Source organism: Corythoichthys intestinalis, chromosome 8, assembly GCF_030265065.1.
Source record: "Corythoichthys intestinalis isolate RoL2023-P3 chromosome 8, ASM3026506v1, whole genome shotgun sequence".
Classification (NCBI taxonomy): domain Eukaryota; kingdom Metazoa; phylum Chordata; class Actinopteri; order Syngnathiformes; family Syngnathidae; genus Corythoichthys; species Corythoichthys intestinalis.
Genome location: NC_080402.1, coordinates 53764180 through 53786724, shown reverse-complemented (window position 1 = coordinate 53786724; position 22545 = coordinate 53764180). Strand labels below are relative to the sequence as shown.

The window sequence follows — 22545 nt, the reverse complement described above, 5'->3', positions numbered from 1 at the left end:
TTTGCTGAGAAAAAAAAAAATCCTGTCCGCTGCGAACATTTTTAGACAAAGTAAACAGACTGGTCTTTCCTCGTCCCCCACTGTACTAAAAGTCAAAGCCAAATGCTACATATGCTTCGTCATATTTCCTTGTCTTAGCTTTTCATACTGTATCTCCGGCGCTCTTTGCTGTGTGCTCTTGTTTGGTTAAAAATACTGCGCACACGATGAAAATGAGAGTGGCACAGCCACCCACTGAGTGGATGTGCAATTACACTTTAACCTAGTACGGCAAAGAAGTATGTTCCCCAAGGTCACATGCGCCACCCCCAGCATTGCTCTGCGCCCCCCTGGGGGGGCCCACCCCACTATTTGAGAAGTACTGCCTTAGGCAGAGGGTTCACTTACTTATTTTTCCCCCTTCTGTCATTGTTAGCATGCTATCCTCATTAAAATATGAAAACCTATAAATGTTTGGGTGGTTTTAGTTAAAGCAGACACTGTTTTTACATTTGTACAATTTTAAAAAAGATCAGGTGCCATTCACAGGTCCACAGCAAGGCTCCGACCTGCAAGGATGATCTGGCAACTGCAATCAAAGAGGGTTGGCACCAAATTGATGAAGAATACTCATCGACTCCATGCCTCAGAGACTGCAAGCTGTCATAAAAGCCAGAAGTGGTGCAACTAAATACTAGAGATGTATTTTGATTGTTATTTCTTTGTTTGTTTCTCATAATTCCATTTTTTTCCCCTCAGAATGGAGTGATTCCATATATATTTCCCTGCACTTGCTCTATAAAAGTAACATTTACTGACCACCACAATGTTTTTTATTAATTTCTTTTAGTGTTTCTGAACGCTAAAGATTTGCACTTTTGAATTAATTCATTATTTTTTCAAGCTTTTTATCTGAATTTGGTTTGCATGATAAAATGTCTGAGTGAGTGCTTGTCCGAGACTGGTGATTCCATACTTTTTGCTAGGGGTTGTAGTAGGGTACTGCTGTCAACAGTAAAGCTGTACAACATGTACAATAACACCAACTTGCGTTAGTGCCTGTTGGTGCGAACATTTGCATGGGGACTGTTGTTGCCTGACTAGCACCATAGCGTGTATGCTTTTTCCCTTTCAAGTGACCATCAAAGGCTTTACAGCCTATTGTTCCCAACTTGATATCTTTTCTACATAGTTTGCATCGCGCTTCATATTCCGACGTTGTTTTTAACAAACAGTTGTATTTCGGCTTCTCAAGCCACTTATCACTTAACTTGCACTTCCCTCTCGGTTCATGTTCAAGTATGCATAGACGGTAAAAAATGTAAATAAATGCACGTATGCCCATTTCTACCACTTCATCTGCTCTCTACTGTGGTTCTACTACATGGCTAAAAGGACACACTGCCCCCTGCGGCGTGATTCCTGCACTATTAGACACAGCTGATGGAGCCTCTCTTTTTAAATAAATAACGTTAGCGTGAAAAACAATCCAGACATATGTTAGGCTACTCGGATGAAATTTAATGCCATATCTCAAAAAATATAATGCTTATTAAGACCTTAAAACCCACATGTTGTAAATAAGGACTTTTAAGACTTTTTAAGGATCCGGAGAGACCATGTACAACACCACTTGCTGCTCGTCCCTTTGCTATTCACTTTATTCCCAATCTATGTACCCTGTGACCTATGTTTTCATATCAGCCTTGTTTTACTTATGTTTTCTATTCTATTCTATCTGTTCAATGCGCTTAATCTCATCCAAACGCAACCAGGATAAGCTCCAGCTACCACGTGACCTAAATAAGGAGGAGTGGTTAGGAAAATAGATGGACTTGTTTATTCTGTCTTATTGTAAAGGTTTGCAATGTTTGTCATTGCCACACCAATCTAAAGTGTTCATGTTCTTAGTTTTGAGCTGTTTGAGTTACTTGATATTTACTGTAGCTTAACTTACATTTAAGCTTTTCTGTATGAAAACAAAAAAAATTGTAACGATAACTTCTTATCTTGCTCTTCTTTTCAATAACTTTCGTGATGATTTTAGGAAATCAGATCATTTTGCATTATTGCCTTGCCATAGACTTCACAATGCCTTCAAGCAGGGGGCCTTTCCACAATCCGCTTCAGTTATTCACAGTCGGTCGCAGCGACACACACGAAAGCATACGAAAAGGAAGGAAGTCTCAGGAGTGATTTGTTTGAGGTTTCAAGGTAATTATTATATTTTTCGCACCATGCATGCACTTTGAATCGTTGTGAAAAAAAAATCAGTGGGAGAAATTAGCCGCTACAGCATTAGCATTATAGTTTGCAATATTTAAGTAAAATAAATGCTACCTGCACGTTTTTTTTTTTTTTTTTGCTTTTAACCAAGAATCGAGACTGTTTTACGTCCACATCTATAAAGAATTCAGGGATTCAAGCATTTATTCACAAGAATTTTCAACGGAAAAAGCTATATCTTTGCATTTGGCGGCCGTTAATTTCCTTACCAACTAGCCTCATAGTTCGCAATATTTACATAAATTAAATGCTACCGGCAAGTTTTTTTGCTTTTGACCAAGAATGGAGACTGTTTTACGTCCATATCTATAAAGAATTCAGGGATTTAAGCATTTATTTACAATAATTTTCAACGGAAAAAGCCCTTTGTGTTTTCACTCTGTCAGCTTTGACGGAGATAGGCCCCCTTTGAATCGCCCCACGCCCCGTGTCCCATCAATACTTTATGAAGTCTATGGCCTTGTCAATCTTTACCAGGTACACACCTGTGGGAGAACTTGTGACCAAATGAAACCCAGTCTCTTTCTATCAGTACCTGCATGACAGAAGAGGAAAACATGTAGAGGTACATATGATTAACAGTAAAAATACATTAGCGTGTATGTGTGTATTTACCATCATTCCTTTGATGGTTCGATAAAATGGGTCCAAAAGTACGCTGGCTACAGAACAGGCCTGAGCTGTCCGATCCCAGCCATCAGAACAGTGGACTAACACACTGACCCCTTCATCAGCCACCGCCTGAAAAACAATAGATTCTAAGAAGTATGTATCAAGTACCGTAATTTCTGCACTATAAGGCGCACCTAAAAGCTTTCAATTTTCTCAAAAGCTGACCGTGCGCCTTATAATCAGGTGCGCTTTATATATGGATCAATATTGGTTAATCATGGCACGACATTCTCTTTGGCACAGCTCTATCTAGTGGATGCATAACGAAACCCCAACCACTACTACTACTGCGCCTTAAAACAGGCCATTCATTGAAGGTGCGCCTAATAGAGCAGAAAATACGGTACTTGATACTTTACCGAATAGGTTAAACAAGATTAAAGTCCGTATTGATAACTTGCCATCATTTCAACCTTCATTTAATACATTTTATGAATCATTTAGCCACCATGTACAGTGGAACCCAACATTTATGTATGAAAAGTGAAAATCTCAAAATAATTGACAGTTGTTGAAAATTACTGGTGCACGATAATTATTGGTCTGATAATTATCAGTCCGATAATAGGAATTATGACGTCATCCCAATAAATCCAATAACATTATTAATAGGACCGATAATATGTACTGTGCTGGCTGGCCAGCCAATGCTTAAGGCTAGTAGCTCAAGCTAGTGTGCTATGCTGCACATACATATAATAGTTGTCGTGTAATGTTAGTCCTATCAGCATGCTCTGTAGGACTTTATACTATGCAGAGAAGAAACCTCATACTTCATTGAATATGGGTTCACTCACTGCCGTTTATATTGATTATTATAAGGCAAGCCATTAATCCTTTTTGTTCTACCATGTTTTTGTTATAAGGAATGAGTGATAAACCTTACTATATAATGTTTGCATTTTACAGTGTTAGTTATAAGTTAGTAAGTTATTGAGAGGCCTTTTGATTATTGATAGGCTTGCTGTCCTAACCTGTCTCCCAGGTTAAGAAAGTTGTTTCATGGACCAAGACCACAACAGTCTCCTGTAGCACCAAATATTTTTATCTGATGACAAAGCATAATAGCTGTTGGGTTTATGTTTTAGTTCAGTGCTCATTTTTCAGGAAACATATCATCAATTATATTGATTGTGATTGACTCCAATTATATTTATTCGAAAAAATAAATATTGGCACTTTATTTGAAGTCAAGACTGTTCTTGTCTTTGTTTTGTTCATTTTAATGATGTTTATGTCATTATGAAAATTCTAGTGAGGTCAAAGGCAAATCTATGTTGAATCCACCAATATTTTTTTTAAACCTCCAGGTGTTCAAAAACTCCGTTGAATATACATTAAAAAATTATATATTAATTATAAGTTATCGATATTGGTATCGGTTTCAAAACATGGATATCGTGCACCCCTATTGAAAATGCAATGAAAAAAATGTATATTTTTTAACTCCCACATTCTTGAGCGCCGATGTAGTGCCACTGAGCCAGGGGTGGGCAACCAGTGGCTCTTTGAACCCTCTGATGCGACTTGATTTTATATTAATGTAATGCATATTACAATAATTAATTAATTAGATTACTCACTACTGACAAAAATAACGCCATTAGTAACAACACTGTTCACAGGCGGGAAGACTGAGTCCCCAAAACAAACCTTTTTTTTTTTTTTTTTTTTGTTAAATGTATACCAATCGGGAGCAAGTCCCAAATCACAGATTGTAGAGGTGTGACAATATATCGATTTTGTGATACATCAGGATACTTTATATCCCAAAAGGTTATTGATAGGCTGCTGCCAAGAATCGGTTTTATTGTTTTAAGAAGGTGTCAATGTTTTTTTTTTTTTTTTTAAAGGAACCTATAAGTTTCCTACCAAAATCTTCCAACAGAATAGTGTCTATGTTGGCACGTTAGCTGCCATTGACGGTGCTAGACATCCAATCCACTTTGACTGGGAAGGGCGAATGAAATAAAACCATTAACAGCCAGTCTTCCCGGTTTCGGGGGGCATTTACAGGTCACTTCCTGCTGATTTTGAGTCACTTCCTATTTATTAGGGGAAATTCCTGGGTCACTTTCTGTCTAGTAACTCAAAATCAACAGGAAGTGACAAGTAAATGCCCATACTCAACAGGAAGTGACTCAAATATGCTCCAAAATGCACAGCAGTCCCGACTTTCTACAAGTAGACGAAAGTAGAAATCATGTAATTGCTGTCAAATGTAGACAGTCGCCGTTACGTGTGATGCGTGAACATCTGTAGCCCCTGAATTGTTTGTTAGAGTAACAGCCCACTTCATAACCGATAAGTGGGTGCTGAAAGCACACGTGCTTAAAAATAGAGCAGTGGACAAGGTTGCTAATATGGTTGAGCTGCTAAGCGGTGCTGTAAATGAACGGAACATAACAAAAAAAGACGTTTCTATTGTTACGCAGCTATTATGGTTGTCGCTGCTAAACACACTTGATCTGTCCTGCATATTGTTGAGGTTAGGATGCAAAAGGAGGTTTATTTTTTAATTATTTGTACCTCAGGGACACCTGTTAATGTTTACATATTCATGTTTACACAACTTAATTTGTAAAGTACTTTCAGTAAAGTAGTAGTACACAAAATAATAGTACACATTGTCTTTCATTTATACGAGAGTTCACTTTTAGTTGGATAAAAATATATTTCTGCAAAATGCTACTATTTATTCAGTTGAAGACTGAATGTAGTTTAAAGCTGCTGATACACAATGAGGACTTCAATGTTTTATTTACTGTTTTAAACTGTTAACTTAATACTGAAATAGTAGTTTGTTTAAGCCTGAGAGGATTTTTGTACCATTTTTGTAACTAAAGTACGAAACATTAAAAGCAGCAAATAGCTGGGGAGGGGGGTGGGGGTTGTGCATCAATAATCGATCTATAATCGAATCGTAGCCTCTGAATCGTAATCGAATCGTAACGTGCCCAAAGATTCCAACCTCTAGGATTTTCATTTGCTGCGACCCTCCCCCTCCCATAATCTCATTTTGATTCACAGTAGAAGGACGTTGGTTTTCTGTTTAGTTGTATTGTAGATTACCGTAGAATGATTTCCTGGCCCACGTATCGATAATTGTTTTATGCAATATTGTGAGATTAGCCTTGTGTCGCAAATCATATCGTATCGCGAGATACCCAGAGGTTTCCACCCCTAGTCAATTGTACACTGAAGAAAACCATGTGTTATTTCACAGTTTTCAAGAAATAAGCATGTACCTTAGCAATAAAGACTCCAGCATCTAGTATAGCTTTAATGTGTTTCAGCCAACCAGAGTTTTCCAGACCCCAAAGGAAGTCAGTCATTGATGGGGATCGCATTTCGCCTACTGCAATGAAGACAAAAGGAAATTCACACACAGATGGCCAAACAGTTTGAATGACTTCCTGGCAAAATGGGACATTCAGGGTAAAACAAAGAGGCATGGTTAGTGACCCTCTGGTCTGGTGTCAGACTTCATTCTTTGCTTGCAGCTGGCAAAGTTAAGCCTCAGTTGAGCTTCTAACACTACATTGGAAACGGTTAAATTCCCAGGGGATCTACAATGACCAATACTGCATCAATCCTTTCAGGAAAGAACATGTCATAGTATTACCATCAATAATTTTCTGTTGGCTGTTCCTCATCACATGAATGTTTTCTATGCCAATAAAATGTAGTTTGATGTTATTGTAGTGGTCCTCATTCTCATAGCCTTTACCAGCCGCTCTGTTTGCCATGGCATTTAGCTGTATAAAAAAAACATCATACATGAAAAAAAATATTCAAAATTTCATAACTTTGATGAGTTGTGGCAATGAGTGCATTACCTTGGGCCTCGTATCTACCACATATATATAGGTACTTCCAGGGTTGGATTTCATCACAGCTTGCAGCATCATCTCATCCTCCTGACAACGTCCACTGAAGCCTGACAGAGGTTGACTACACCTGCAAACTGCAGCCTGGATGGCAATGAAACATCAGCGTCTCACCATTAATATTTTGCTCATGTATTTGCTTACGTTACCCTGAAACACTGACCAGTGTGTCCTGGTGAAAGTACGATAGAGCAGGAAATCTGCCTCGGCTCCTGAACCTTGAGCTGCCCACAATGACGGAAGATGTAGCAGACTTTGGAATAAATAGCTCTGATGGATATGTTTCACATATCTGCAAAAAAACATGTTTTTATCTTTAGTCACCAACGCCAATTACACATTGCCTCTATTAACAATATATTACTGGAAATGTTTAAGCTGTGGTAGTTTTCTTTTGAAGCTACCTGTATTTTCATGACCATAAGGCGCACCTAAAAGTTAAAAAAAAAAAAAAAAAGCACCAAACTGGAGGCCTAATAATGTGGTGTGCCTATTGTGTGGACTGAGTACCAAAATGTGTCTGTCTGACTGAGCAATTTTTGAAAAGGCGGACATAAGTGAGAGCCGCATGGGAACCTTAAAGTGCCTGTAACATCAAAAAGCATGTTTATTTCATATTAGAAGTGGTATTTTATGCTCATGAATGAAATGGGCCGCTTGGACGTGTGTGGAAGCTATCGATATATTTATTTAATTTTTGAATCCCGCGCCATGAAAATGAGTGACTTCCGGCTCCAGTCTCCGGTTGAGGAAGAAGGCAAATGTGACGTCAGCGGTAGAGATTATCTTCACAAGACAGCCATTACCATATAGCATGCAGAAGGACTGTGGATTCATCTGATTTTGCAGATTAATTAGTTTATTTTTTGCGTTACGGCAGCCCAATGTGCTGCAGGCTTTTGTTGCTACACCAGGGAGAGCGGTGTGAGGCTTGGATTTCCAAAAAGATCTTTGTTCACCCATTTTTGGTGTGTCCCTTCTCTCGCTGGCGACGAGCATTGCCTCCCCGCCGGGGCGCAGCAGGACGACGAGCGGTAACATGCTCGCCGCAATGGGCTGCCGATTGGTGAGGACAATCAACCCCGCTGCCGTGTGTGACATGAGTTGGAGTAGTTTTGTGTGGTTTTTCGTTTTCGAAAGGCGAGAAAAAGACTTGGAAACTCCGCTCGGTTCGGGTTAGCAAGTCAGCAAGCTGTCACGCCTGCTATTTTGTTTACGCTCTTTCCTATGTCTCCGAAACCGGGGCATAAAATACCGTTCGGGAGGTGCAAGAAGTTGACAGTTTTGACCATTATGCAGTAATTTTGCCCTGTCGTACTGAATGAATGCATTTTTAATATTTTATGTTCAATTTAGCACAAGACTAAACTTTAAAAGAATATCCTGTAAAAATATTAGCGTAGAGAGTAAAACAATGATTACATTTTGCTGCTCTCTGTCGCAATTTTCCTTGTTCCGAATCTTCCCCCTCAATGGGCTAGAGTCTAACTCAGCTGAAATCGTGACCCTGCCGACGTCATCATCCAGCTGGGGAAGCTAGAGCGCTAATAATGACAGGCGGGGCTAAACGGCAGATTAAAAGACTAATTTCTCGTCATCTGCACTTTGCTAAATTGTTGTATAAAATTGAATCGTCTCAAAATATGATTTTAAGTCACATAATAATGCTATTTAAGACTTTTTGTTTTATCTTGTCACAGGCACCATAAAGGGAGACTCTTGCGTGTGATAGGAGGCGTGTGTGCGTTAGGCCAAACAGCATTGGTCTGGCGAACGACCCTCGCAAATGGCATCTACTGCGAAGAGACACGCTTACGAAGCCCAGTTTAAACTCAGGGCTGTCACCTACACGAAACAAAAAGAAACTGTCACCTATGGTGATTTTAAAGAGGAAGATGCTCCCTAATGAAAAGTTGAGCTGCCGTGTTTGATAGAGACCAGCCCAGCTAGACCTAGCTTAATTTCAAAATAGTAATTATGAAGGAACACACCACTATTGAAACTCTGAACTATTCTCCACCAGAAGGCAGTCATGCTCTTTGGACAAATAATACTTGATTAATTTTCTCTCGTCGGAATTCAATGATTTTTTTTTTTTTTTTTTTTTTAATCCTTTGGCATAATGATGTTATGTAATGGGTTATTGTACAGCATCATTACAATAGTCTATACAGAAAACTTTGTGCTCACAAAAACTCACAATATTACTCATTACTTGAGTGTTCTTTCCACCAAATACTTTTTTACTTGTACTTAAGTACATTTTTTGGAAGACTACTTTTACTTGCGTAATATTGTTTTGAAGTAACGCTACTTTACTGGAGTAAAATCTTTGGCTACTCTACCCACCTCTGGTTGTAAGTAACAATGAAGACAACATGGATGATGATTTCCTAAAAAAAATTAAATTTTATTACAGCTGCCTGATTTATCTGTAGTCTACAACAGCACTGTTTTAAGCACATAAAACTTGTTTAAGTTGTTAATAAAGGTTCCGAATAAAACATCACAGTACACAGATAAGACAAAATTCCTGTTCGTTCAAATTAATTGACATTTTTTTGTCTTGTGAGCAAAGCACCGATATAAATTGTGGCAAAGACTCATTTTTCTTTAAACAAACTAAACAACAAAATCGAGGCAGACTGTAACGAATCATTTTTCCTTATCAAATAGTTATTCATAAATTCTCTCTAGTATGACAATTAAGTTTGAATGTGGTTTATGTGTGCGGTTTCTTTATAGAAAAAGAAAAAGTGAGACAACTTTACAATCGCACAAAACTCAAGTTCTAATATGCTTCTCCAAAACAATACAAATGTCCACTTAAGACACTGATTAGCGTAATCACTAACTAGCTTAGCGCTCCGCACTAAGCAGTAACATCTCATCAACAAAGAATACAAACAATACAATTGGCTTCATTTACTCACCTGATGGAGGCACACTGGATCTAACAACACAAAAGATAATCTAACTCTTGACACTTCTTCATATTATTGATTCGGCACCCCAAGCAGAGTGTAGCAGTGAACTCACTCTCTCTTGCGCTAATCACTGGCGCGCAGGTGCAGCCTCAAATTACACACTAACAAGGACGCAAACGGGACTCCTAATAGCTACCGCAGAAATAGATGATCAAATTCGTTGGCGGCTAATTTATTAATCGATTTTACTGTATTAGTTGTTGCAGCCTTACATCATTGAAATGTATATATACCATATATGACTGCTGTTGTAACATCAACCGGGCAACTCGACTTTGACAATTAGTTCAACGATGTGAGTACCTTCTAGTAAATTTCTTTCTTGCCACACGTTCAACAATGTAAAGAGGATACGGTTAATTCTGTCTTTATCTTAGCAGGAGCTTTTATGTTGGCACAGAAAAATATTTGCCATTTGAGAAATCAAAATGAGCATTATGTACAAGGATCAAATTTAGACCAACTAACCTGGTATTCACTGTTGGCTGCTGAAGCAACCCAGAGGTTATTTGGAACTCCCATTCTTTTGTAGTCGGCCATGAGGTCTATGAAGTTCCATGACTCTTGTCTCTCCTCCTTGTTGATATTGGGATTGAAGGACAGACAGTACAGCTCACTGTACTTTTCTGTAAATAGAAGATATTAAGTGAATAAATGGGCAATACTATTTTTTATTCCCATATTTTCTGCACATAAGGTGCACCTAAAAGCCTTCAATTTTCTCAAAAGTCAACAATGCACCTTATAATCCCATGAGCCTTAAATACACTGGTGGCCAAAAGTATTGGCACCCCTGCAATTCTGTCAGATAATGCTCAACTTCTCCCAGAAAATGATCGCAATTTCAAATGCTTTGGTAGTAATATCTTCATTTATTTTGCTTGCAATAAAAACACAAAAGAGAATGGGGGGAAAAAATCATCATTTTACACAAAACTCCAAAAATGGGCCAGACAAAAGTATTGGCACCCTCAGCCTAATACTTGGTAGCACAACCTCTATACAAAATAATTCCAAACAACCGCTTCATATATCCATCAATGAGATCCTTACAATGCTTTGCTGGAATTTTAGACCATTCTTCTTTGGCCAACTGCTCCAGGTTCTGAGATTTGAATGGTGCCTTCTCCAAACTGCCATTTTCAGATCTCTTCACGAGTGTTCTATGGGATTCAGGTCTGGACTCATTGCTGACCACTTTAGAAGTCTCCAGTGCTTTCTCTCAAACTATTTTCTAGTGTTTTTCGAAGTGTGTTTTGGGTCATTGTCCTGCTGGAAGACCCATGACCTCTGAGGGAGACCCAGTGTTCGCACACTGGGCCGTCCGTTATGCTGCAAAATTTGTTGGTAGTCGTCAGACTTCATAATGCCAAGCAGCCCAGTACCAGAGTTAGGAAAGCAACCCCAAAACATCAGGGAACCTCCACCATGTTTGACTGTGGGGACCATGTTCTTTTCTTTGAAGGCCTTGTTTTTCCCCTGTAAACTCTATGTTGATGCCTTTTCCCAAAAAGCTCTACTTTTGTCTCATCTGACCCTAGAACATTCTTCTGTTTTTGGCTTTCTCATGTAAGTTTTGGCATCTCCAGCCTGGCTTTTTATGTCTCTGGGTCGGAAGTGGGGTTTTCATGGGTATCCTACCATAGAGTCCCTTTTCATTCAGACGCCGACGGATAGTACGGGTTGACACTGTTGTACCCTCGGAATGCAGGAGAGCTTGAACTTGTTTGGATGTTAGTCGAGGTTCTTTATCCACCATTCGCATAATCTTTTGTTGAAATCGCTGGTCAATTTGTCCTTTCTGTCCACATCTAGGGAGGTTAGCCACAGTGCCATGGGCTTTACACTTATTGATGACACTGCGCACGGTAGACACAGGAACATTCAGGCCTTTGGAGATGGACTTGTAGCCTTGAGATTGCCCATGCTTCCTCACAATTTTGCTTCTCAAGTCCTCAGACAGTTCTTTGGTCTTTTTTCTTTTCTCCATGCTCAATGTGGTACACACAAGGACACAGGACGGAGGTTGAGTCAACTATGACCATTTTAACTGGCTGCAAGTGTGACTTAGTTATTGCCACCACCTGTTATGTGCCACAGGTAAGTAACAGGTGCTGTTAATCACACAAATTAGAGAAGCATCACATGATTTTTCAAAGGGTGCCAATACTTTCAATTTTTTAATTTTAGAGTTTTGTGTAAAATGATCATGGTTTAATTTTTTTTCTATTCTCTTTTGTGCTTTTTTCATTGCAAGCAAAATAAATGAAGATGTTACTACCAAAGTATTTGTAATTGCATTAATTTTCTGGGAGAAATTGAGCATTATCTGACAGAATTGCAGGGGTGCCAATACTTTTGGCCAGCAGTGTATGGATCAATATTGATTAAGCATGGCATGACATTCCCTTTAGCGCAGCACCATCTAGTGGTTGTATAACGCAACCCCAACAAGTACTGCCACTACTGCACCTTATAATGCAGTGCGCCCTATATACAGTATATATATATATATATATATATATATATATATATATATATATATATATATATATATATATATATATATATATATATATATGAAGTTTTAAAATAGGCTATTCCTTGAAGATGCACCTTATAGTACGATGCACCTTATAGTGCAGAAAATACAGTACTTAACATTGTGCAAAAACAAATACCGACATACTTTGCGTTTCAAAATACATACAAACCTGGTCGTGACAACCTCAACAATGAGGTGTGGACATCACAACAATCTTTCTCTTGTTGGATGAGAAGCTGGAAGATCCTGAAATCTTTGCACCGCAAGATCAGCTGACTACCGGCAGGTGTGGCAGGCAACCTCTCCACACTGCTTACCATGCTGTGTAAAACCTGAAACACAAACATTTTATTTAGAGTCATGAATTGGAAATGAATGAGTTTTTTTAATACAGTTGCTACAAGACAAATTCTGCTAGAATGAATAAAGGCAGGGGCGGAACTTAGAGGGTCAGTTTGCGGTCGTAAAGTGGGCGTGGTTGAGCGAGGGCTGGGTGAAACAAAAAGGTAAGATGATGTGCGGAGCTGTAATATAGTGTTTAAGTTGTTCAAATATCTTTGTGTGAAGTGTGAAGAGGTCCACAAATAATTGTTCACTAGCACGCCCATATTTGTCAGACGGTCCACTCAGGTAGGGTAAATATCCTCTGAATCCAAGATAACCAACAACTTGTGACTACCTGTATCGACTACAACTGGCATATGCAGTCAATAATTCTGCGCCTGAAGAGCTACAGTGGTTAAAAAAAAAATTTTTTTTTTTAAATGCTATACAGTAACATCTCGGGAAATTTCTGGAATATGAAATATTTGTGTATAATATTTAGATAAATTAACCATGTGTCCAATAAAATGGACATCATGCATCCCCTAGTATATTTTTTAACATGTCACATAATTGTGTCACTGTTTTTATGACTGTTTTGGTTATAAGTTAGTATGTAATTGTGATATTTATAAGCAGTTAATTTAAAAAATACATGTTGTGCAGACTACCTGCAGTTTGCATTACTACATGGCGGAAAACACAGACAAGGCTGAAAAAGCAGTTTCTGCTCTTAAACTCCTCTTTAAAAGAAACTGCTGTATTTTAAGCTAAAACAACTATTGTGTTTGATAGAACAATATGTCTATATGCTGCCATAAGAGATTCATGGTGCATTAAGCCCCCAAACTATTTTTAATCTGTCCGTTTTACCCTGGAAACCCCCGTTTACAGACATCGCTCAACCGCTTCTGTTTCAACCCAGCCTTAAGACGAAGGTAATTAATTATATTATTCAAAATGTGTCATTTTAAGCTTAGAATCATTAATTGTTGTCTAATATTTCATTTGGAGAAAAAAAAATTATTCACTCGCATATTTTAAAGTTTTAAACAAATGATGTCACAATGAAAAAAATGGTGTCAGTAAAAAAAGTCTACCTCATAACTATCGCTTAATTGTTTTTTTTTTCCTGTCGCATTTTTTCCAATATGTTGGATGATAAATAATCAATCCAAACAAAGAAAAATTGAAAAAAAAAAAAAGTTTAAAAGGGTAAATATATGAAAATATCTCAACCACTCCTTGATGTCTGCAATTTTTGCATCGCGACCCTTGTTATATTATCATGTTTAACCCATACAATCCCCCAAAAATCCAGCTGTGGCCATTCACAGCTGTGTCTTACCACTCGGTGATACATGCTACATGGAGTTTTTTGATCGAAACAAGGTAAGTACGCGATAATATCTCGTTAAAGTCAGGGCGTCTGTAATTCTGCTCTCGCATGCTCTCCCTCCAGATAGGGTTTTGCTGTTTAATTTTTTTTTTTTTTTTTTATGTACTCCTGTTCAAAATGTTTCTTTCCACAGAAAATTGAGATTTTTAGCTTTCCAATTATGTATCACACATGCATATAGGACAATTTTGAAAATTAGCCAAATTGGGGGTCTCAGAGCGGAACTTCAAGTCACCTGAATGTTTTCCGCCAGATACATTTTATCTTAGCTGCAGTTTGCATTACTACATGCATTGTCTTATTTTGTAGACTTAAACATTTTTTAAAAGTACTATTTATTGAGCCTTGACAATTTTCTAATGTATACGGTGTTACATGGACTCGCCCTACATCCCATGTCAGACTTTTTTTAAACCCCTTTAGACCTGAGAATGCTGCTGAAGGACATGACGCAGGGCCTCCTCTAGAGGGGGACTTTTAGGTCCCAATCAGGAAAAACAGCCTTCGGCCACAATTCTCTCTCTGTAAAAGCCAGTAAAATCTGGAACAGTTTACCAGTCGCCATCAGGGCGACAATACGAACTTTCAAAATTCAGCTCAAGCAGTGGTTGAAAATAAACCAGTCCTGCAATCTCTGACTTTTAAGTTCCCAGTAACCATTTGCACTGTGCTGTTTTATTGTAATCTTTTGTTCTTTTTCGTCTTTGTGTAACCTGCCCAGAGACTGCAGATGTAAATTAGCATTTTTGCTACAATCTGGCATATTTACATGTTTTGGATTTGTCTAATACATATTCACCAATGTGCATTGTCCCTGTTAAATAAATAAAAGCAAAGAATAAGGCAGTTTACAGGATAGCCCAGGAAGTTTCTTCCAGCTTCAGTGATAATAGCTGTAGTGACAGTGATGATGAGAGGTTGCCAGACAATAACAGACATTGGTCCTTAGATGTAGGAGTCACAACTAGAAGTTTCATTGGGGTTCTGTTCAAGCCTATACAGTGCTGCTCAAAAGTTTGTGAACCCCCTCAACATTTTGGAATTTTCTATTATTTCAACCTGATTTCCTAATCAATCAATTCAGTAGTTTTTTTTTTTTGTTTTTTTAACAGTTGTGTTGTCGAGACTAAATTAAAAAGAGTTTTCATCAACTGATGTAGGTGCAAAATTGAACTGTTTGGTCACAACCAAAACCGCCATGTCTGGCGAAAAGTCAACACTGCATACCACCAAAAGAACCTTCTCCCAACAGTGAAGCATGGAGGTGGGAATGTCAAGATCTGGGCTTGCTTTTCATCCTCAGGACCTGGACAACTCCACATAGTCCAGGGAATCATGAATTCTGAGGAATATTGTCAAATCCTAGAACATAACCTGACGCCATCTGTTTTGAAGTTAAAGCTTGGCAGAAGGTGGATCATGCAACATGATAATGATCCAAAGCATTCCAGCAATACAACCAAGGAATGGCTGAAAAAGAAGAAGATTCGTGTTCTGGACTGGCCCAGTCAAAGTCCTGACCTAAATCCCATTGAAATGCTGTGGCGGGACCTGAAGCGAGCAGTTCATGCCAGACGCCCATCAAACCTCTCTCAACTGACTGCGTTCTGCAAGGAAGAATGGGCAAAAATCCCCCAAAGTAGATGTGAGAGGCTGATTAGTCACTACAGAAACCGTTTGGTTGAGGTAATCTCTGCAAAAGGAGGCGCAATATCCTATTAACTGAAGGGGTTCACATACTTTTGCACACATGATATCTGAGTTTTTCTTAAATCAACCACTTTTGTTAAATAAAGAATGACAATATAACTATTTCTTTTGTTTCAGTCCATTATTTGGAATGTCAGTATTGTGGATTTGGGTATAACGTAACATTTAATAAGGTTATTTTAGTTTTTTTTACAAAAAATCTGACCATCGCTGTGGGGTTCACAAACTTTCGAGCAGCACTGTATATTGTGCCTATAGTGTTGAAAGTGTTGACATTTCCCAAAAATCCTTGAAATGTTTATCAAAGCATAAAACGGACCAAGGGTTTCTATACTCACAATAAAACAATTCATTTTTGATAGTAAATGTACATTGTTTTATGTCGAGTGTGCAGGTGCATGGAGTCCACTTGATTGGACATGTCTAACTTCATGAAAAAAAAAATTTGATTTGAAAAATAAGAAATAGAACATTATTTTCATGTCCTAAGAAGAATAAAAACACTTCGGGGAAAAAAATCATGCATCAAAGGGTTTTTTCTTTTTTTTTTTTTTTTTTAACACACCCCACCACACCCCAAATAAGGTAGATTGAGGGAGGTTGTCTCCAAAAACAATGAGCACCCCTGTAATAGACGTTACCAGACGCTTGACTTATCCCTGGTGAATCTATACCTGGCCTCTATTGCAAATGTCCTCAGTTCCTGTTTGTTCCTGTAGAATTGACCCTTCAGTTTTGCTTACGGCATATGAAATGCATACTCAATCGGATCCAGGTCAGATGGCGAGAGGTTTGAGCTACCTGCCTATCCTGCTACCTCCTAACACAGGGGTGGGCAACTCAAAATGTTGAAAGGACCAAAAAAGAAATATGTCAAATATGTCTGGAGCCACAAAAAATTAAAAGCCTTATAATGAAGGCAACACCTACTGTATCTATCTATATTAGTCTATTATCAAAATGACTAAGTTGGCTACAAATACATAATGAGCCTTCATGATTAAATGTTTATTTTCCCTACAGTGCATCCTATAGAGAATGGCGCACCACGTAAATACTTTGTTGTACAATGCCTTATAATATTAATGAATTAAAAGAATGTGTCATGTTTGTCCTCCTACAGAAACCATATTAAAACAAAAAATATAATTCCCTTCCCCCATCTTTTTCCATTTTCAAACATTTTTGAAAAGCTCCAGGGGACCACTACGGCTGGGCTGGGCTGGGCTGGGCTGGACCCTCGGTATATGAACGCTGGATACTACTTGGCAGTTAGATAACTCTTTAGTGACATCACGACTCTGAAGACAGCTGTCCATTGTCCACAGGTTTATTGACATCGTGTAAAGAGTAAAACGACGATGCTATCAAAAGCATAAGATGGTTGCAGATTTAGACTAGACTAGACTAGACTAGACTAGACTAGACTAGACTAGACTAGACTAGACTAGACTAGACTAGACTAGACTAGACTAGACTAGACTAGACTAGACTAGACTAGACTAGACTAGACTAGACTAGACTAGACTAGACTAGACTAGACTAGACTAGACTAGACTAGACTAGACTAGACTAGAATAGAATAGAATAGAATAGAATAGAATAGAATTCATGGCCCACAGAAAGACATTTAAGGTTCATTGTCTGACCAAAGGCACTATAACAGCAGAACGGTATAGAGAGTGACTTCCATAAAATATGAATTTGCAATACAAATACCCAAAACGACTGTTAAGTCATAAGAAGCATGACAAACTGTTGTCTAATTTGTCTTGTGATTTTAAACCATCAATAGAATGACATCTTGTGAGAGAGCTCTTGGGTTTATCTCATAAAATGCTAACAGTTATGAAAAAAACAGAACTCAGTGTAATTAAATTTGTTTTGCCTTTTTCACAAGGCATGCACCTACTTGCACAAAGTTGCCCGCCAGCTGCTGCTGCCAGGATCAGACAGTGAAATAAGGAAAAATAGTACATAAATTGCATCTACCTAATATTAAAATCAAACTTCATTTGAAAAGCAACTTTCATAGGGAAAAAAGTGACACTATTACAATGAACTCATTCCCTGCCATTGACAGCGATAGACATCAAATCCATTTAAACGGGTATGGCTGGCATAGAATGATCATGTTTCAGTGCCATTGACAGCGATCTATGTCCAATCCATTTGACCGTGAGAGGCTGACAGAGGTCATTAAGTGCCAAATTCTCCCAGTCGAAATGGATTGGACATCCATTGCCGACAATGGCAGCCAATGAGTTACAAGGAGCTGCACAGAGCATCCTGCTTACCCATGTTTCCTTGCGTGTCTCAGGGTTGTTCTCAATAAACATTGAATGTGTAGCTGACAGGTAGAGAGTCCCAATGGTTGCCTTTCTCTGGCCCTTGGAGCGGTCCAGGAGACGCACATTTTCCACCTTAGGGAAGCAAACACAGACACAAGAAATTCTCAGGGATGCAGTTGGTATTTATTAGGGCTGCAGCTATCGATTAGTTAATTCGAATAATCGAGTAATGGGATTACGAAAATGTAATTCATTGTAGAATAAATTTTAGGAGATGTAAAACAAAGAAACAGGTGTTTATGCTTGCAATGAAATTTATTTTGGTTGATAAGATTGCACTTTCAAAAGAGCATTAAAAATGCGAAGACATTAAAATTCTTTAGTGTTTCTTCAAACAATGCGGAATTGCACTTTCATTTTACAAGAGCAATAAACACATTTCAAAATAAATTGATCTTAGCCTCAAACTACAAAAATAAATGATCTAAGTACAACAAAAGAACCATTGGATAACTTGCATAGCATAAGTCAATTAAATGCTGTAAATTATAAATTGCTAACTTTTTTTTTTTTACAATCTTCTCAACAAATCGTTCAAACACATATTCCCACAAAAAACTGCTAAATATACTTCTAAATTAAATAAGGAATGCATAAACAAACATAAGCTCAAACAAAAACATGCCTTATGTTGGTCTTAACAGTGAGCAGCCGGATTCAGCTATATTAGCAGAGTTATGGCATATTCACTGTTGCCACTAGAGGGCAGTGTATCCACCCAAATCAATAAAACTAAATGCAACACTTTCAAAACAAACCATTACAATGTCACTGTGTTTAAAAAAAATTGTGTTAAATGCTGTTATATTAAATGACTAGTCGGGCTGTAACAACAACAACAACAAAACTATTCGGGCTTTACTCGCGTGTGAGTCGCTTTGCTGAGAGAAAAGGGCACTGTGGAAAGAGTAGGAAGGCGAGAAAAGGGGGATATCATGGCCGCTCAGGACGTCTCTCTTAGAGCGAGCCTGCTGTCCGAACTAAAAAAAAAATAGATTGGGACTCGCAAGAGGAGTCGGCGCCAGGGGAGAGGCAGCAGCGATGGCGGCAGCAGCATGAGAACAAGGAAGTGGGAAGTCCGAAAACCGCGCATTGTGTGTTGGTGGCCAGGGAAGAACCAGAGGTTGGGGCGAGCGTCATGACTCTCCCAAGCCGAAAAGGGCACTTTTCGGGCGTACACATGAGAACCGGAGATGACAGCGGGTAGGACCTGACACCGTCCGGAACTGCAGGATGGCGGCGACGCTGCTCTAGAAGAAGGCATGGCAAGAACTAGGTACTGTTTACGCGACAAAAAAAAAAAAAAAATCAACTGGAGACAGAATGGCGGACGAGACTTCGACGTCGTAAAGTCGAAATCGCGTAAGTCGGGTACGTCGTAACTCTGGGACTACCTGTACTCAAGTTAATCAATTAATCGTTGCAGCACCAGTATTTATTGATCCATTACCTGGTATACCAGTGTTTATTTGCTTAAAAAATCATTTGAAACTTCACGTGGAAAAAAATACCAATGTCAAAAAGTTCTTGGGTTTTAATAACTAAGATTATCATTATTCTTTCTTAAAGCAACACTTGGTAGCTTTTCAGTTTTGGTCGATTTTAGCGATGCCGGTGGACAAAAGCGGTAATGTTTTGCCTTAAGGACGACTGCGTTTCCCACGAGGACCAGCGCACACCCGAACAGTGTCATAAAATCATCATTCAATCAAAAACCAATCTCCTGGTCGCCTGCAGATTAATTAAACAACATTTCTGTTTCCAGCAGCTGTGTGAAGGACAAATAGTAATAAGGCAATGAATACAGTTGTGGCTCAATAATAGCATATGAGGGTTAGTAACCGTGTGGCTTAGTGCAGCTAACCATACTCGCCCACGGGTGCAAATCGGTATAAATGACAAAATTACAAACACAATTTGATACGAAATCCGATTAGCTGATACCTTTTAGGAATTACATTGTGGGCGACTGCCCTAATTATCTCAGGTCACAGAGAAGAGGAGTTATCAGCCTTGAACTACACGAAAATGTGCAGTTTTAGGTTGTCCACTCCAGAGTAGGCACTTGCAAAAACCCGCCCCCTAGCTACAAAATGGTGTCCCTGGATATGTCACCTTTTTGTGATTCCAGCCCCGCGCACCCTATTGTGGCAGAGAAACTTTATTGTTTACTACAAATTTAGGCAGGGTCTTGTTTTGAAGCTGAATACATGGCGGCTCCACCAATGCTAACTTCAAGAATATGGAGGTTAGTTAAGGTCACTTATTAATGATTTGAATAATGGGGACAATTCAAAGAGATAACGGATGATGTAAAATGATATAGAAAAGATATTTTTACCTGCTAAGTTTTATGTTTTATAGTATTTGCATATGAAATTATTTCATATGCAAATACTTCATATTTAATATGAAGTTTATGCCTTATAGAACCAGGCCTAGCTGTATTGGCGAATAGGTATATAGCTGCAGAAATGGTTTTGAAATCCATTCTATTCCACTGACCGCTATAAACAATCTAAATGGTACCAAATTGCACTTAAATGGTACCAAATATATTTCTCTTTATATTTTAATGTTTAGATTTGTTTTAACTTAAAATATGTATATTTATAGCCAGGAAATCCGCATGTTCCTCATTGTTGTCAGAAGCAAAGTATTTGTGTCAAGTGTGTGTTTTTAAAAACAGGTCATTTTATTGGTAAAAAATCAGTCCTTGTAAAGTCAGAGACTAAGGAATATGCCATTATCTTTAGGAATACAATATAAATGTCAAAGATGATTTGACACCAAAAATGTGGACCTATTTGTAAATCTTTATTTTGATTGGTAAGAGCTTGTGCCTAATTAGCTCAAAGGTCAAGTTGTTGGGTCAAACGTCAAGTACATGTCAGAAATATTTTATATTGAAAATTTGGTAAAACAAAAATAAAAATTGACTAAGATATAGCTTTAAAAATTCAGAATCTGAAAATCAAAAAAAACTTTAATTCATCCTTAATTGGATCACTAAAAGTAATGGGGTTTGTCATTGTGTTAATAGGTCAATTATTAGTGCACTTTCCCCCCATAACTTTTATTTTCTGTTTGGAATTTTTTAATGAAATAAAAAGCGACATCATTGAATCAGTGAGCCTTGTTGGATTCAAGCAAAAATTAGTGAAAAAGATTACTTCTAAATTTAATCCCAAGTGCCTAGCCACTGTAAAGCCATATCGCCCGACGCTGCTCGGATGCTTGTCCTTGCCACAAGGAACGTTTTAGCCAATTTGGGAGGCAAAACCACAGTGTAACTGAGCAGGGTTTGGCGATAAACTAAAAAAACAACACTGTGCAAGAAAATAACGAAACGATAAATGGCAGTGTCAGTACAACGTTAGCATGTCATTGTTGACGATACCTTGGGCGTCCGGATGTGCTCCATCACTGACAACCAAAATGGTGGAGACCAATAGTGGACAGACGTATCCTCCTTTATCGTCTGTGGTTTTCCTCGCGGCTGTTGTTCGGACAATACCTTGAAATGTGTGTCATTGTTTTCTATCTATAGTTTGCTCGTTCCATTGAACGAGTTGAGCACCACTGTAGCATTCATTTTGTGATCTTGATGCTTGCTAACAAACCACAGCTGTAGCGATTTCCCACTGTCCGCTCGACTGATACGGTCATAGACATACATATACACATAGACCGCCTTGACTGGGTTAAACCGTTGCTGCGACACGTGATAGTGACCGCCATATTATATGTGGCACATCGCCCATTCATGATCCATCCATCCATTCTCCTCTCATCCATTTTCAAGGCGAGCGCACCACTCCACTATTATGGAGGTAGAGTTGTGTCTTTGTTATTCAATCAAAAAAAAAAAAAAATTGCTTCAATCAAAAAAAGTCCCTTCAATCAAAAATATATATATTCAATCAAAAAAGTCACTTCAATCAAAATAAATGTGTTTGAATGCTAAAATAAATTTGAAACTCAAAAAAATGTGAAAACCTTTTCTTTGATTGAATTTTTCTTTAAATAGAAATAACTTTTTTTGATTGAAGTAATGGTTTTGCGTTTGGGCCACATTTAGGCTAGGACATTTATTATTATTCAATCACTCAGTGATACATGCTACGTGGAGTTTTTGGATCAAAACGAGGTAAGTACGCAATAATGTCTCGTTAAAGTCATGGCGTCTTTAATTCTGCTCTCGTGTGCTCTCACCTCCAGTTAGGGTTTTGCTGTTTAATTTTTTTAAAAATGCCCTCCTGTTCAAAATTTTTCTTCCCCCAGAAAATTGAGATTTTAAGCTTTCCAATGATGTATCACACATGCATATCAGACAATTTTGAAAGTTGGCCAAATTGGGGGTCTCAGAGCGGAACTTCAAGTCACCTCAGTGTTATATATA

The 22545-nt window shown here is 38.3% G+C and overlaps 1 protein-coding gene across 1 annotated transcript in view; it reads right to left on the bottom strand.

Moving 5' to 3' along the window:
• Positions 1–21808, bottom strand: part of LOC130920494 (myotubularin-related protein 7-like) — a 38284-nt gene extending 16476 nt beyond the window's left edge. The window contains exons 1-10 of the mRNA XM_057843769.1: positions 21544–21808; positions 18090–18215; positions 12529–12691; positions 10283–10440; positions 6991–7119; positions 6777–6911; positions 6563–6695; positions 6186–6295; positions 2881–3006; positions 2751–2800 (exon numbers count right to left, since the gene is read on the bottom strand). Of these exons, the coding sequence (XP_057699752.1) occupies positions 2751–2800; positions 2881–3006; positions 6186–6295; positions 6563–6695; positions 6777–6911; positions 6991–7119; positions 10283–10440; positions 12529–12691; positions 18090–18215; positions 21544–21567 (1154 nt within the window). The 5' untranslated portion in view covers positions 21568–21808. The remainder of the gene's footprint in view (positions 1–2750; positions 2801–2880; positions 3007–6185; positions 6296–6562; positions 6696–6776; positions 6912–6990; positions 7120–10282; positions 10441–12528; positions 12692–18089; positions 18216–21543) is intronic.
• Positions 21809–22545: the final 737 nt, after the last annotated feature.